This window comes from Nannospalax galili, unplaced genomic scaffold (assembly GCF_000622305.1).
Source record: "Nannospalax galili isolate Female #2095 unplaced genomic scaffold, S.galili_v1.0 scaffold433, whole genome shotgun sequence".
NCBI lineage: Eukaryota > Metazoa > Chordata > Mammalia > Rodentia > Spalacidae > Nannospalax > Nannospalax galili.
Genome location: NW_008338715.1, coordinates 12,649,695 through 12,664,392, shown reverse-complemented (window position 1 = coordinate 12,664,392; position 14,698 = coordinate 12,649,695). Strand labels below are relative to the sequence as shown.

The following is a 14,698-nucleotide window of genomic DNA, read 5'->3' as shown; positions in this document are numbered from 1 at the left end:
AACCTCATTTAGGTTTATGTCTCATAGGGTTTGGACAGAGTACAGTATTGTATAACTGTATTAATTCAACTATATACCTAAAAATTTACAGCCAATCTTGAAAGAGATGCATCTTAGCTCTGGAAATTGTTATTGAATATGTCAATGCTGTTGTAATGAAATGCTTCTTCTAATTATATGGTTATTAAATAACATTTAAATAAATGTTAATTTTTTTCTTTCTTTTTCTTTTTCTTTTTTTCCTCCCCTCAATCCTATTGGTTTGCTTAAGGCAATTAGCTCAAGCAATCCTGGAGCACCATAGGTGCCCCAGGTGACCTCAGACTAGGAACTAGGGATCCTTCTGCCTCAGCCTTCTGAGTTCTTGGATTACAGGTGTGTGTCCACCACTAGGCTTTGAAGACTTAGTACCTCATGCTAATTACTTATTATCTATATAACAAGGTTTTTTAACTTTTAACAGTATTTCAAATATTCTCTCTCTTTCTCTCTTTCTGTTTCTGTGTATGTGTGTTTCTCTATCAGTGACATATTAAGCATGAAATTAAGCATGAATGTGGAAGGTAAAGATTATTGCAAGCTCTGCCTATAAATGAATAACCTCAACTGCATTAGTGAATATTAATGCTCTCCAGTGAGTCAAATTTGAACAAATTTTACTTTTAAGTACTCAAGATTTTTTTTTTTTTCTTTTTTCTTTTTTGTTCTCTTTGAGTCAGGGTCTCCCTGTAGCTACAGCTGGCCTGGAACTCCCTCTGTAGACCAGGCTGGCCTTGAACTCACAGAGATGCACCTGCCTCTGCCTCAAGAGCGCTAGGATTAAAGATGTGCGCCACCGTGCCCAGCCTTGTTTTGTTTTAAATCAAGCTTAAGAAATAGTTTGAGGCTTAAAAAATACAGGCATCTGAAAGTTAACACGAAATATTTTGAGAGTGGGCTAGAGAGATGGCTCAGTGTTTAAGAGCACTGGTTGCTCTTGCAGAGAACACAGGTTCAGTTCTAACACCTACATGGCAGCTAAAAACCGTTTGTAACTCCATTTCCAAGGGATCCAACACCCTCTTCTGGCCTTTGTGGGCATTGTATACACACAGGTAAAACACTTGTACAGAGCGCACGCTGCTGAACCTCTTTGCATATCTTAAAAATGAGACTAACTGAGCTTAACACTTTACTCACAGTGTCTTGTAAAGATTAATAAATTCTAAGCTTATGAAGTATAGCACCTGTCACAAAGTTCCAAAGATAGAAATCACCGGTACCCAGTAAATATTAGTGTACTTGGTTATCTGATTTTACCCCATCTTTATCAGTCCTTTTGAAAGTGGCCCTGAAAGAAATCCTTTTCCTACAGATAAAGATTTTAGTTCTGTGGCTTTTATTTTGGACATGAGTTACTTTTCTAGTTAGGATTTTTCATTAAATCCTTCCCTGATTGTAGAATTATTGTGCTTATGGAAGTAAAATGCATAGAGAAGCAGTCTCATGTTAGGGCCTCAAAATTTTTAAAAAATGAGTAAAAATAGGTAATGAATGTTATCCTTATTTATTGGACCTTGATAGGTTGGTCAGACTTTGTCTTTGTTAGGTAATTAAGAGTTAAATATTAATTTTGAACATTTACTTTAAATTCTTTCTTGAGCATCTCACCAGAGCTATATAATAGGTCTTGGAGTTTGGCTATGCATTGGAGTAGTTTGGAAACCTTCCAAAAGTAATGATGGTTGGGCCCAAGAAATGCTGTTTGACTTGGTGTGCAGTCTGACATCAGGAGTCTTAAAAGCTCCACAGATGATCCTAATGTGCTGACCAGATTTGAATAGCATTGAGTTAATAGGCGTTCTGGCTTGGCTTAAAGATTAAAATCAAACACTAGCTTGGAATTGGGTTTTGAAGTAAAATGATAGAGGTAGCTGTACTGAGAACTAACACTGAATATCATTTTATAGCCTCACAGAGTCCTTTATGTAATGTTCATTTAATTTATATTTTCTGCCTCTTTTAATTGGCAACCACTTTTATAAGGGTATTATACTTCATTTGCAAGGCAAATGTTGAATATTTATCAGGAGAAATCCTACACATAATACTTGGCCCACATCCTTTGTCTTGGCTCGTGTTCTTCACACCATGAAAAGTGTCCCTCATTCCTATTCCTATATTTAAGTTGATCCTGTGTGACTTTTAAGGTTTTCCTCTTTCCCATAGTAGCTTAAGAGAGGTTATACCGATTTCCATACAGAAGTGCTTATAACCATCAGTTTAGATATATGACCTAAATTAGAGACACCTTACCAGCTGTATCTGTCCTTAACTTGGGAATATGCTAGGGTTTTCTTTTTCTTTTTTTTTTACTAGAGAATAAATCTTTGAACTGTTTGTTGTCAAATTTTATTAAAAGCCCTATTATGAAAAAAACTCACAAACTTGTGCAAGGCTAGAGTGAGTAGTTTTGAATTTTCTTTGAAGCAATAACCCATTCATAAACTTGTACACGGTTGTCTCCTATCTGAAACTTGCACATATATACATATATTTGCTTATGTTTCAGGACTTCCTGACCCTTCTTAGAGAACTTTGTGTGCTAGTTAAGAACTCTTGCTCTCAAAAACTATTAAACCCTCAGATCAAGCCTGACTGTTGAGAGAGGTCAATATTCTGAGCACATCATTTGACCTAATCACTTCTGTTGAATTGTACACTGTTGTACTTTTCACTGCATTGGACAGTTTCAGAAACAGGTCTGTGAAGTTCACTTTTGGTTTTCTTTTACTTATATTGCAAATTTATTTCTGTTTTGGTGCTTTTCAAAGCATACAGTTGCAATCCATTTCTGAGTTACCCAGTCAATTTGGTGTTTCCAGGCAGTTTTTCTTGATTTTATACTGTTTAATTTGCTATTTTTCTTACTGTATTTATCAGTGAAATGTTTGATTTTAATGTTACACTTTTCCTTTATAGCAGACATTTTATGAAGCTTTAAATTTTTTTTTGTGATGTGTGCTCTAAAATTTATTTCTCACTGTGTCTTGATGCAAGCAAAGTTTAAAATTTTCTGCAATCTAGCATACTTTCTCTTAAAATGAACTCAAAGGGTGCAGTTCTCCATATTTTTGTGTATAAAAATGTGAATAATAGTTCCTATGTTGTAGTTATTATGAGCAATAAATAAATAAGTCATAATAAGTGCTCAGCTAATACCAGAGCTATAATTACCAGAAGCAATCTGCAAAACTAATGCTGTTTTTATTTAACACACTAAAAAGCTGTATTTACAATTCCTTTGCCTGCCTGCTAGAAATAGGTAGCTCAGACATAAAATTATATAAAAAATTAGCAAATAACATTCGGCCATCTTTCTTTTGCCCCAAATTGCCTTTTCAAAAAAAGATGCTAGTTGCATCTTTGTTAGCAGCCCTTTAAACTCTTTCTAGGATCTCAGAATCATCAAAATACAACATTTTAATTTAATTCATTTGTAATTCCAGCTCTATTTTCATATTTACCTGATACTTATAACATGGAAACTCTGGTGAACAAGAGCCTATTTAAACTGTAGATAAAGTCAAATATCCACAGTTAGTTTCTATTTCAGCTTTTTACCAGATGGTTGAGTCTAATATTAAGAATTGTGATAACAGGATTAGCTGACTAGGCCTTATGGAGCCAGTGTGTGGGCCAGTTAAGTCCCTATGTACCATGTTGATATACAAGTTGCAATAGCTTTCTTCTGGTAAAGCAATACTGGTTTTATGTAATGAAATAAACAGTCCACTGAGAGTTTTCATGGAGGGCTGGGGCAATAGTTCAGTGGTTAGAGTATTTGCCCAGCATGTATGAGGCCCTGGGTTTGATCCCCAAGGATGAAGAATTCAGAGTTGGTGGGGACATGTTCATGGAATAATGTGGTTCAATGGTATTTCCTATAATGTGACATCAGAACTAACATTGGAATTGTAAATTATTCCTTTGTGTTAAATATTACGTGCTTTTGTTTAATTTGGTATATACTCTGACTATGCCATAAAACACTTTAGGACAAAATGGCAAACTTACTCTGATTAAGAGAAATTAGTTTCTATGGTTTTTTTTGTTTTGTTTTGTTTTTTAAAACCTAGGCAAGGAGGTCTTAAGAAAATGTAGAAAATTGCAGTTTTCTGAACTCTCTTCTAGGAATATATTCTTGCTAAGACTGGTGTTTTTCCTTTTCTATCTTTAGAGGTCAGTTGACTTAGCTTTGAGAAAAAATAAGCATTTCTAACCTTTTGTTGTTGTTGTTGTTGTTTGAGACAGGGTCTCAGTGGGCCTGGAATTCACTATGTAGACCAGGCTGGCCTCCATCTCACAGAGATCTGCCTGCCTTTGCCACTCAAGTTCTGGGATTTAATTTGCTGCCACCATGCCTGGCCTCCTTTTTAAAGGTAAAGCTTAATAACTAATTACCCCTGATGTCTCATGATTTTTGAGAACCGAAAGTCCTTAGACGTCATTGGTAAAAGACAAGTTATTAGAAATAACTTTCTATACTGAAAAGTTAATTTTATATCTAGGTTTTAATCTAGGCAGAGGATTTGCCATCTAAGTTGCAAATTCAAACAAATTTGAGAATGCTTGTGATGGAATAAATCCAAAAACTGGTAGGTAGGACCAGTTTTGCAGTGGGGAATAGAAGAAGTAGGAAAAGAACTTAGAAAAGGTTTTGATTGAAATCTGGGTGAGGGAAATCCTGTGTCCAGTAGTGTGTTGGAATCCACTTTCTATCAGAGAACAGGTGGTATGTGCTTTGATAGGAAGTAGTGATCTACATAGTTTTGTAATTATTTTAAGGTTTTAGGGTTTAAATTAGAAAACTGCTTGTTTTATCTTAGTACTGGAATTTTTTCTGTGTGAAAGTTAGGTTTTTTCTGCACTTAGAGTGGAGGATATTGTAATATGAAGGAGGACCTGGAGAACCGCCTGTAACTCCAGTGGATCTGATGACCTCTTCTGGCCACTTGTGGGCACCTGTACACATGTGGCATACACACATAAACAAAAATAAATCTTTAAAACAAAATTTATTTAAGTTATGTTACTGATTTTGGTTTATGCTTTCATGAGGGCTCCTAGGAAATCAGTGTTTGAGGCATAAAACTAGGAAGACCTGAACAGGTTTTTATTGTATTAAAAGTGTACAGAAGTGAGTCATCAAGAGGTGGTCAGTATTGACATTAGTTGTATCTCAGCTTTTTACCAGATGCTTAAGTCCAATGTAGAAAAAGAGAGTCTTGATAACATTGAATTGTACTTGGAAGATACTTCACATGTTGTGTACTTTTAACGATAGAGCTCTGTTTATTTTTATGGATATAAAATTATCTGTGGGGTGTTTTAAGATGTACTTTTATTAATGCATTATTAAACTTTTACTAATGCATTATTTCCAGAAAAATCTTAGATTTTGATGTTTTGGGTGGAACTTGCTATGTAGACAAGGCTGGCCTTGAACTCACAGAGATCCACCTGCTTCTGCCTCCCAAGTGCTGGCATTAAAGGCACACACCACGCCCGGCAAATCTTAGATTTTTGCAAGGTGAATCTCCTTGTTGGAAGGAAGCATAGTTGATGGAATTAGAAGTTTACAGGTGTGAAAGTTAGTTTGCTATCTAATTAGGTCAATCACTTATACTGTGGACCCTGACTTTACCATGCATAATAGATATGACACTTTTTGGTTTTGTTTTTGCTTTTGAAGCCAAGACTTTATGAGATTCAGGTATAACAGCCAAGGCATCTAACAGAAAAGCAGCTGTTGTTCTTAGTTTGAAACCTAACTGGGTAACTTGAAAAATCTTTTGTATTTCAATTATTTTATTTCTACCAAATTTTAAAGTTAGAATTGTTAGGACTGAGAGATGGAAAGAAATTTGCATCCACTTCCCATCTCCTATTTCTGCAAGTGATTCTGTGTCTCGTCAGGCATATATGCTTTTAAAAAGTCCTTCCTCAGCTCCACAATAGCTGTTTTTTAAAAATTTACCTGCCAAGGGTTGCTGTTAAATTTCCAGTGTTGTTTGTGGTAGACCTTTATCCTTACCCTCACAAATCTTAAAGGAATTGTAAGTACAAAACTACAAGTAAGGTAGATTTTTAAGTATTTTAATTTTTTTGTCTAAAGGGAAGTTAGTATTTGTTGGAATTGTAACAGCCAACAGATTTAATTTCAACTTGTCTAGCTTTTGCTATCTGATTCTGTTCCATGAAGATAAATTGCATGGGAGACTATTTTTAAAAATAGTAAATTTAAAAGAAAAGTTGTGCAAATTCTTAAAATTTAGCGTAGCCATTACTGGATATATTGGCTCTAGCTTGTTAGTAAAGTGATTTTTTTTTAAAAAGATCAGAGTACAAAGTAGTAAGGATCTAATTCATGAAATTCTTCCAATGTATTTTTCTTTTAAGATATATTGCCAACGGTGTTTATTTCCTAATATTTTTTATTACTTTTCAAACATCTAACTAGGTGAAACTGAATTGATTTAATTTTTATGTTTCAGAAGATTACCTGGAGCAATTGATGTGATTGGTCAAACAATAACTATCAGCCGAGTAGAGGGAAGACGGCGGGCAAATGAAAACAGCAACATACAGGTTTCGTATTTAAAAAACCAGTTGTTCTTCATTCTAGTTGAATTTATTCAATAAGTACCCATAGTACTCATATGTGTTAGGTGCTTTCAGTACTATGAAGTGATTGAAAATGTGGAATCAGTCAACCTTATTTATTGCAAAAGCTTTCCATTTAGACTTTGTAATACTTGAATTCCTCATAGTACAGTTTTTCTTTTCCTTGTAATAAACATACTGTATAGCTTCATTGAACAAAAAATAAGGAGAAAATCACCTATAATTCTACCACCTAAATCTCACATTTTAACTTCTGGTACAATTCTTCCTTTCTTTTTAATAAACAAAATTGACTACTATATATATTTTTTTCATCAAAAATTATTTTCGTTTTCCATATTTTTATTTATTTTATTTTATATGTATATGAGTGTTTTGCCTGCTTGTAAGTAAGTGTCCCCATGTGGTATAATGCCTGCTGAGGCCAGAAGAAGATGTCGGATCCCCTGGAACTGTAGTTAAGGATGATTGTTAGCTGCTGTGTGGATGCTGGGAACTGAACCTGGCTCCTGCAAGAGCAGCCAGTGGTCTTAATCGCTGAGCCATCTCTCTAACCAGAATTTTCCTGTATTTTGAAATTGTGATTTAAAATTTTTTTCATGTTAATTTCATTTTGTTGTGCCATAGTTTATTTAACTGGCATTTCTGGGGGAAGTAAAATTCTTCTGTTTTTAAGTTAAAGAATAAAAACGCTTTACTGACACTACCTCTATTCAACTTGGCCATATGTTTTGATGATTCTCTTTTTCCTGAATATCTTTAAAAAAATGTTAAATGTTTTGATCATGAATAAATTACATTAAATGTATAAATTAAAGTATGTGTTATGTTGGCTGTTTTTGCGCTTTCTCAAACCTAACTGCAGGTCTGAATGTATCAGGCGACTGGTCTTTTATTTCAGTCTGGGTGCTTCTGGTGGTGCTTGTTCTTACCTAGTCACACAGACCAGCATTTTATTTTGCAAAAATAAATTTCTTTTTTAGTGAGAACTTTTATTCTTAAGATTATGAAGCTCACATGCAAAAGTTATTTACATTTCTTAATTGCCTATTATTTCCAACCTGTTGAAGTATATGCTTTACACTTTAGAAAAGGCTAGGTTCTGGTACAGTGATTGTCTGGCCTCCTATACTGTGAATTTCTGAGGGCTGAATCTGTGATTAATACATTGCTTTAACTCCAGTACTTGAACTTTATTTGCATTACAAATGAGGTTCTTGCTGTATTGTATTAAGTCTTTATTTTTTTGTTTGTTTGTTTTGGTTTTGGTGGGTTTTTTTGTTTTGTTTTGTTTTGTTTTTTTTTTGGTCTGTTTGAGACAGGGTCTCCCTGTAGCCCCAGCTGTCCTAGAACTCACTATGTAGACCAGGCTGGCCTTGAACTCACAGAGATCTGTCTGCCTCTGCCTCCCAAGTGCTGGGATTAAAGGCGTGCACCACCACGCCCAGCTGTCAAGTCTCTATTCTTACTGAAAACTTTCATGACAGTTCAGTTCTTTGCCTAGGCTTCAAATAATGGATATTTAAAAATGCAAATGTATGTATGAGTAAGTGTACTCATATGTACATATAAACATATATCACACCTAGAAATATTACCCCCAGTATATGTGAATTAAGTCACCTTTAATTTCATTTCTTGGCTCAAGTAAAGGTAGTTTACTAAGATTCAACTTAGAACATTTATTTGCCTATCTTTCTAATTAATTATGCTCTAATTTTAGGTCCTTTCTGAAAGATCTGCTACTGAAGTAGACAACAACTTTAGCAAACCACCTCCGTTTTTCCCCCCAGGAGCACCTCCTACCCACCTCCCGCCTCCTCCGTTTCTCCCGCCTCCTCCAACTGTCAGCACTGCTCCACCTTTGATCCCACCACCAGGTAAATAGTGAAAGAAGACGTTTGATTAACTAGCGAGTGTGTCTTTTGAGTTTAGCAGTGAAAATATATATTTGAAAATAATATCTTGAATGATTGCACAGCATTAAAAGTAATGCATAATATTTTATCTTCAGTAGATTTTCCACTGATATATATGTATATATATAAATAATATGAAGATAATATAGATAATTTTGACCTCAAAATATGAAGGTAATCAACAGCTCAAAATTGCTAGTAGTGTGTGTATAAATCTTTACTGACTTACAAACTGTTTATTGACTTGTATTGAGAAAAGATTTTAGAATTTTAGTAGACCTAAAAGTCATATCTTGTGAGGAGATTGGGATTAAAATTTCAGTCTGGTAGGTCTTTCTTTGTATATTGATTTCCGTTTAAGAAACTACCACTGGGCCCTAGTTACCTAGTTTTTAATTTTTCTTAAACAAGACTGATAAGTACATTTTTATCATGTTTTTATCTGCTTCTCATAATTGAAAAAACAGACGATTAGCAATACAGTAAAGTTTATAAGCATCACATTTCATCTTTAGTTTTAATCTGTGAGCAAGTGGTCTTTCCAACTTTCTTTCCAGTAAGTTTTCAGTATTTCTCCCCTTGACCAGTTTTTTATGACACTAACAAGATTAATTGAGTTTTAAATTATTTTCTTCCTGGGAAGAATGCCAGTAGTAAATGATAAAAATTAATTTCTGTTCCTGTTAGAATCATGTGGAAACATATATTAGGTTTTGCCTTCTGTTCCTAAAATTAATTTATACTTATCTGTCGTGCTCACTCAACTTGCATTTATGGGAGAACCATCTTTGCTGTAAGGTGCGAGTTGTACAGAGCACTGAGCCAGTAGGTGCTTCTCTGATATATGTCTTTGACCTCTAAAAGTTAGCTATTTCATCTGCCTTTTGTCCTCAGGACCAGTGATTTCCTCTACTGTCACATAAGATGAGAAAATATTAGAAAAACTGATTTGTGGCTTTAGAAGAATCTGTAGAGGAAAAACAGGATAAATGCCATGTTTCCAGACAATATTATTACCAAATACATTGAGTACAAACCATCTCTTCAGTTGGTACTAGACTGGGATTCTTGGGTCTTTTCTGAGACTTAACAAAATAAAAGTGATTCATTGTGAAGAAGTGATGTGATTCATAGATGAGTTCCTTATCGCTGAGAAAAAAGCAAGATAGAGTATAGAAATAATTACATTTTTAATATATTCAGCTTTATTAGTACTAAGGTGATTTGAAAGAATTTTTGTAATGTAAAAGTCTTCAAAATTTTTTAGCTTTAGTCAGCAAAAAATACTGTATGCATGTTTAGTTGATTAGCTATGATCGCTGTGTTGCGCAGAAATGCTGGACAAACTAACCCCTCCTACCTGAGAGTGTACCCTGTTGAACAGCAAGCTCCCGTTTCCCATTCACCAGCCTCTGGTGACTTATTTTGCTCTCTCCTTCTCAGAGCTTGCCTTTTTTAGATCTCACACCTGAACCAGTTCATTCAGTGTTTGTCTCTGTGTCTGGTTTGATTCATTTAGCATCACAATTTCCTCCAGGTTCATCCGTGTTTTTACAGATGATTGACAGGATGAAAGAATGTACTTCCTAAGGAGCAATATCCTCATATGGCTTACCATTTCTATGTCCTAGATATTAGCTTTCCAATGGCAGCAAGAAAACTGATATGAATTAGTGAAGAAGTACTTTGCTGCTAAGAACACTCAGCTCTGTACAAGCTTGCTGATAGGCACTGGCAGTTTATGGAAGTTTACTTTTTATCAAATGCCATGTAACCTCTACTTAGAGTAGTAAGTTTTGGGCCGGCAAGATGACTTAGTGGGTAAAGGTGATTGCTGCGAAACCTAACCATCTGAATTTGATCTCCGGGACCCATATGGTAGAAGGAGAGAACCAACTCCCACAAGTTGTACATGCACATGAGCTAAGTAAAATATAAAGAAAAAAGAATCAGTGACATTGTACTGCTGAGTACCATTGATTTTTTTTCTGTGATTAGTCTCTATACTTAATGTTACTTTTCAGCTCCCTGCTTCCTATTTGCATTTCCTCTAATGTACTTAGATTATGTTTCCTTGCTCCATTTAAGGTGTAGAGGCACATGAATTTCAGTCCTGATTTAAGTAGTATCTTTGTACCAATGTGCACTATTGGCAAGAGTATAGGGCATGTCCATCTATGTATCCCCACAGTGCTAGTCACTTGTTGTGTATACTTGGCATTCCCTGAATATGTTAACTAAGAAAGTTAGCAACATACACATTTTTATGCCAACTGAGGATTTTCAGATTGTAGTTGATACCTTAGCATTTGCACAATCTCTAAACTGTGGGGTTGCATAGATACATACCAGCTAAGTGTAGGCCCTGCTGAAAGCTATGTTGAGTTGCCATTTGCCATAGAATCACACAATAACCATGTTCTATAGTCATTGTAATTGAAATCACCTTGGGAATCACAGGCACCTAATGAAAGAAAGCTGTGTCTTAGCTAAGACTCTGTTTTTAGTAGTGCCTAGGCACTACATTTTTCTTAAACCTTTCAGTTTTTGCTTCCTTTTGAAATTTTGAAACACAGAGGAGGAAAAACCTTATGAGAATTGATTTAGATGTTTTAATATTTTATTATTTTTATGTGTATGAGTGTATTGCCTGCATGTGTGTAAGTGTATCCATGTCATGCAATGCCTGTGGGGTTCAGAAGAGGGCATTGGACCCCCTGGAACTGGAGTTAGGGATGGTTGTTATCTGCCGTGTGGGTGCTGGGGCTCAAGCCCAGGTCCTCTGCAGGAGCCATCTCTCCAGGCCCTGATTTTAGATGTATTTTTATGTTACTTTTGTTCATTTTCTCTAAATATGAGTCAAATACAGTAGTGATATATTATGTCCATAATTTGGGATGCTGTCAGGTTTCCCTTTTTAAATAAATAAAATTACTATATGTCCAGATTTGCTTGAAACAAACCTACTTTACACCTTTTATCTCAGATTCATTCTTAGATATTCCCTGGTTTGGGAGTTAAAATCTGTGGTCAGTTGTAGACAGAGTCTGTAGACAGGACTCATCAAACATGTGAGTGTAAATAGTTGTTAAAAATTGTGAACTAGGAGCTGGAGAGTTGGCTCAGTGGTTAAAAGCACTGACTGCTCTTGCAGAGGACCTGGGTTTAATTCCCAGCACCCACATGGTGGCTACAAACTGTCCTTAACTCCAGTTCCAGGGGAATCTGAAGCCCCGTTCTGATCTCCGAGGCATTGCATGACACGGGTGCAACTCGCATGCAGGCAATACACTTGTACACAAAATAAAAATAATAAATAAAATATTTTTTAAGAATTGTGGACTCGTAGAAACAACTATTTTCTAGGACACTGTGAGATAATTGACAGAGAAGAGATGTATTGTCTCCTGTTTTCCCAAATACCCACCTACAAATATGTATGAAATCTTGTTAGTGGCACCAAGGACAAATGTTTTTGGCTTTCATATAATGAAGAGGAGGCCACTTCTGACAAAGGTGGAAGACACCTCTGGAAATGCCAAAGTATTCATTGTGGCGCCTCATAACCATAGTGACAGTAATGGAAACAAATAGTGTAATCATGGTTTCTGTAATTTTTTTAAAGTACTTGTTTTTATTTTCTAATGAATCAGAAAAATTCCGTGGTGTGAGAGTTTTTTCAGGAATACATTGCATACATGCTCTATGCTTTTCTGCGTAATAATAGAATAATACATAATGTATACTTTTTAAGGTACTGTTTTCAGCGTATAATTTGTATATAAACTCTGTTCTAGAATAACAGCTGAAATAGATGTTATTCAGATTTTTAAGAATTTAAGTAATAGCTAGAAAATGGCAAAACTAGAACTCTGACCTGGGCAGGTTTCTAAACTGTGTTAAGTTTATGCTGAAGTGGTTTGGTAGCTGTTAAGAAAACTGTATTATCAGATTGTATATGTGTACAATAACATCCTAGAAGCGTTTATGTCCACTTCTTCAGTACTGAAGTGCATAGGTAGAGAAATTAGGGAGCTTGTAAAAAGCAGAATTAGATATTATTAAACTCATTTAACTAAAGTTTTACTGTCTATCTTCTGACTCACCTTATCTTACATTTAAATGACTATACCAGTTTTGAAATGCTTGAAAATTAGAATAAAATTGATGTTATAGACATTTTGCATATATCGTTTAATGTTGTAAAATATATGTGGCTCATTATTTTAGCCATTTGTAAGTCATAGTTCGTTTTGTAGCATCACATACTTAAAACCTTTTCATCATCCCCAACAAAAGCCCTGCCTTTTAAGAATAATTGCATCCTTCCTCTCTTCAGGCCTCAATAATCTCCACTCTATCTGTCTCTGAATTTGCTTTTTCTAGCTAACTTATATAAGAGCAATCATGTATTTGCCCCTCTGTGTTTGGCTTGTTTTGTAAAATTAAAGAATCTAATGATGGTGAACTAATTTCATGACATGCTTATAATTTAGACTTTTAAATGTTAATTTGCTTTGTTATATTCTCTTTTTTATGATGAAGATTATTGTAGGATGGAAGACAAGTTCAAATTGATTCATTTCTCACATTAACTAATGTTAAGGTTCAGTTGACTATGGTTATGTAGGTCTTGGAAGCAATTGAAATTGAGTCCAACTACTCTAGACTACAAACACGGTGTCCCTGGTTTTAAAAGTAGGTATCAAATTTACCTACTGATGCAGATGTCAAATAGAAAAGAGTCTCCATTTTAGAAGGATATAATTGCATGTTAATCAGTGTCTTACCTAGTCAGCTAATAATAATTTTTAATTTTATGAAAAAAAATCTCATTCATATTTAAGTGTCTTGATTTTGGGTTAATGATGATGTATATGGAGGGGGGAGGGTGCAACTCACATGTAGGGTCTGGTTTTCCTCAAAAGTCTGCAATCTCACATTATTTCTGTTTGTTGCATGCCTCTTTAGCATTAGCATTTCTCAAATTTCTTAGTCATTGATTTCTTTAAGCTCTGTAAAAAAGCTTCTATTTGTGTATGTTAATAGCATGTTTTTTTGCATTAGAAATTAAAACAAATTTAGATAGTTATTAATTTAGGACTACGGAAGCTATTTACATGTTAACATAAGTTTTTGAAATTTAAAAAATGCTACTTTTTTATAGAGCAATACAACATTTAGTGAAAAGAAGTAACCTTGTTTCACCATTACTCTCTCTGGTTTAATGGAACTGGGCTCTTCTGCTTGTCCATTTCATCTATAATAGTGATATCACAAGTCACTAAATCTCCGGAAAACTCTGTTATATACTTGAAAGAAGATAAACATGAAGAGGATATTAGCTTAGTTTTCAGGTTTTTCTCATTTGTTTGTTTTTGTTTTCCATTCAGGGTCTTGCTATGTAGCTCTAGTGTGGAACTCACTTTGTAGCCTAGGCTCAGACATACTATAGGCCTGACCTGACCTCTTAATTGTGAAAGTAGTTTTGACTTCAGAAGGCCTCCAGGATTCCTTGGACTCCTTTGGCAACAGGTTGACCCACTGAATGATGAATATTAGAACCCTTGAGTTTGCCCTTTCTATTGAGAAAGCTGTTTTATGAACATAATATTTATTAAGCTGTTATGCTGTGGTCTTACCTGACATATTACTTTATGTTGTTATCTGCCAGAAATACACATATTTGAAAGACCTTTGGGGAAAAAAAATCCTTAAAGTGTCTTAAGAACTATATTCATCTTATTTTTTTTAATATATCTAAATAAACAACCTGTCATTGTTTTCATTAAGATCAAAATAGAAATTAATGCTAATTATTAGTATTAATCTGTAGTATTTTTATCATAAGTAAGTTATATATAAATTTCATAGATTCAAAAGCTTAATATAGGGTTTTTAAATCTTTTTCTCCATGAATGTTCCCCTTGTAATAGTATATAGATATGTCTTTGTCATCTATACAGAGAGTTTAGGGTGGGGTGCACTTGCCACATGTACCTCTGGAGGCAAGAGGTCCACTTCAGGTGTCTTCCTCTATTACTTTCTGCCTTATTCTTTGAGATAGGGTCTTTTACCTTTTGCTGGACCTGGAGCTTGAACATTTGACCTAG

General features: G+C 34.8%; 1 protein-coding gene across 11 annotated transcripts in view; it reads left to right on the top strand.

Annotated features, from left to right (window-relative positions):
- Positions 1 to 14,698, top strand: part of Fip1l1 (factor interacting with PAPOLA and CPSF1) — a 76,243-nt gene that overhangs the window by 31,412 nt on the left and 30,133 nt on the right. For all 11 annotated transcript variants that reach the window (XM_008833330.3, XM_029563619.1, XM_008833336.3 and 8 more), the window contains 2 exons: positions 6,537 to 6,630; positions 8,390 to 8,546. In XM_008833330.3, coding sequence (XP_008831552.1) covers positions 6,537 to 6,630; positions 8,390 to 8,546 — 251 coding nt within the window. The remainder of the gene's footprint in view (positions 1 to 6,536; positions 6,631 to 8,389; positions 8,547 to 14,698) is intronic.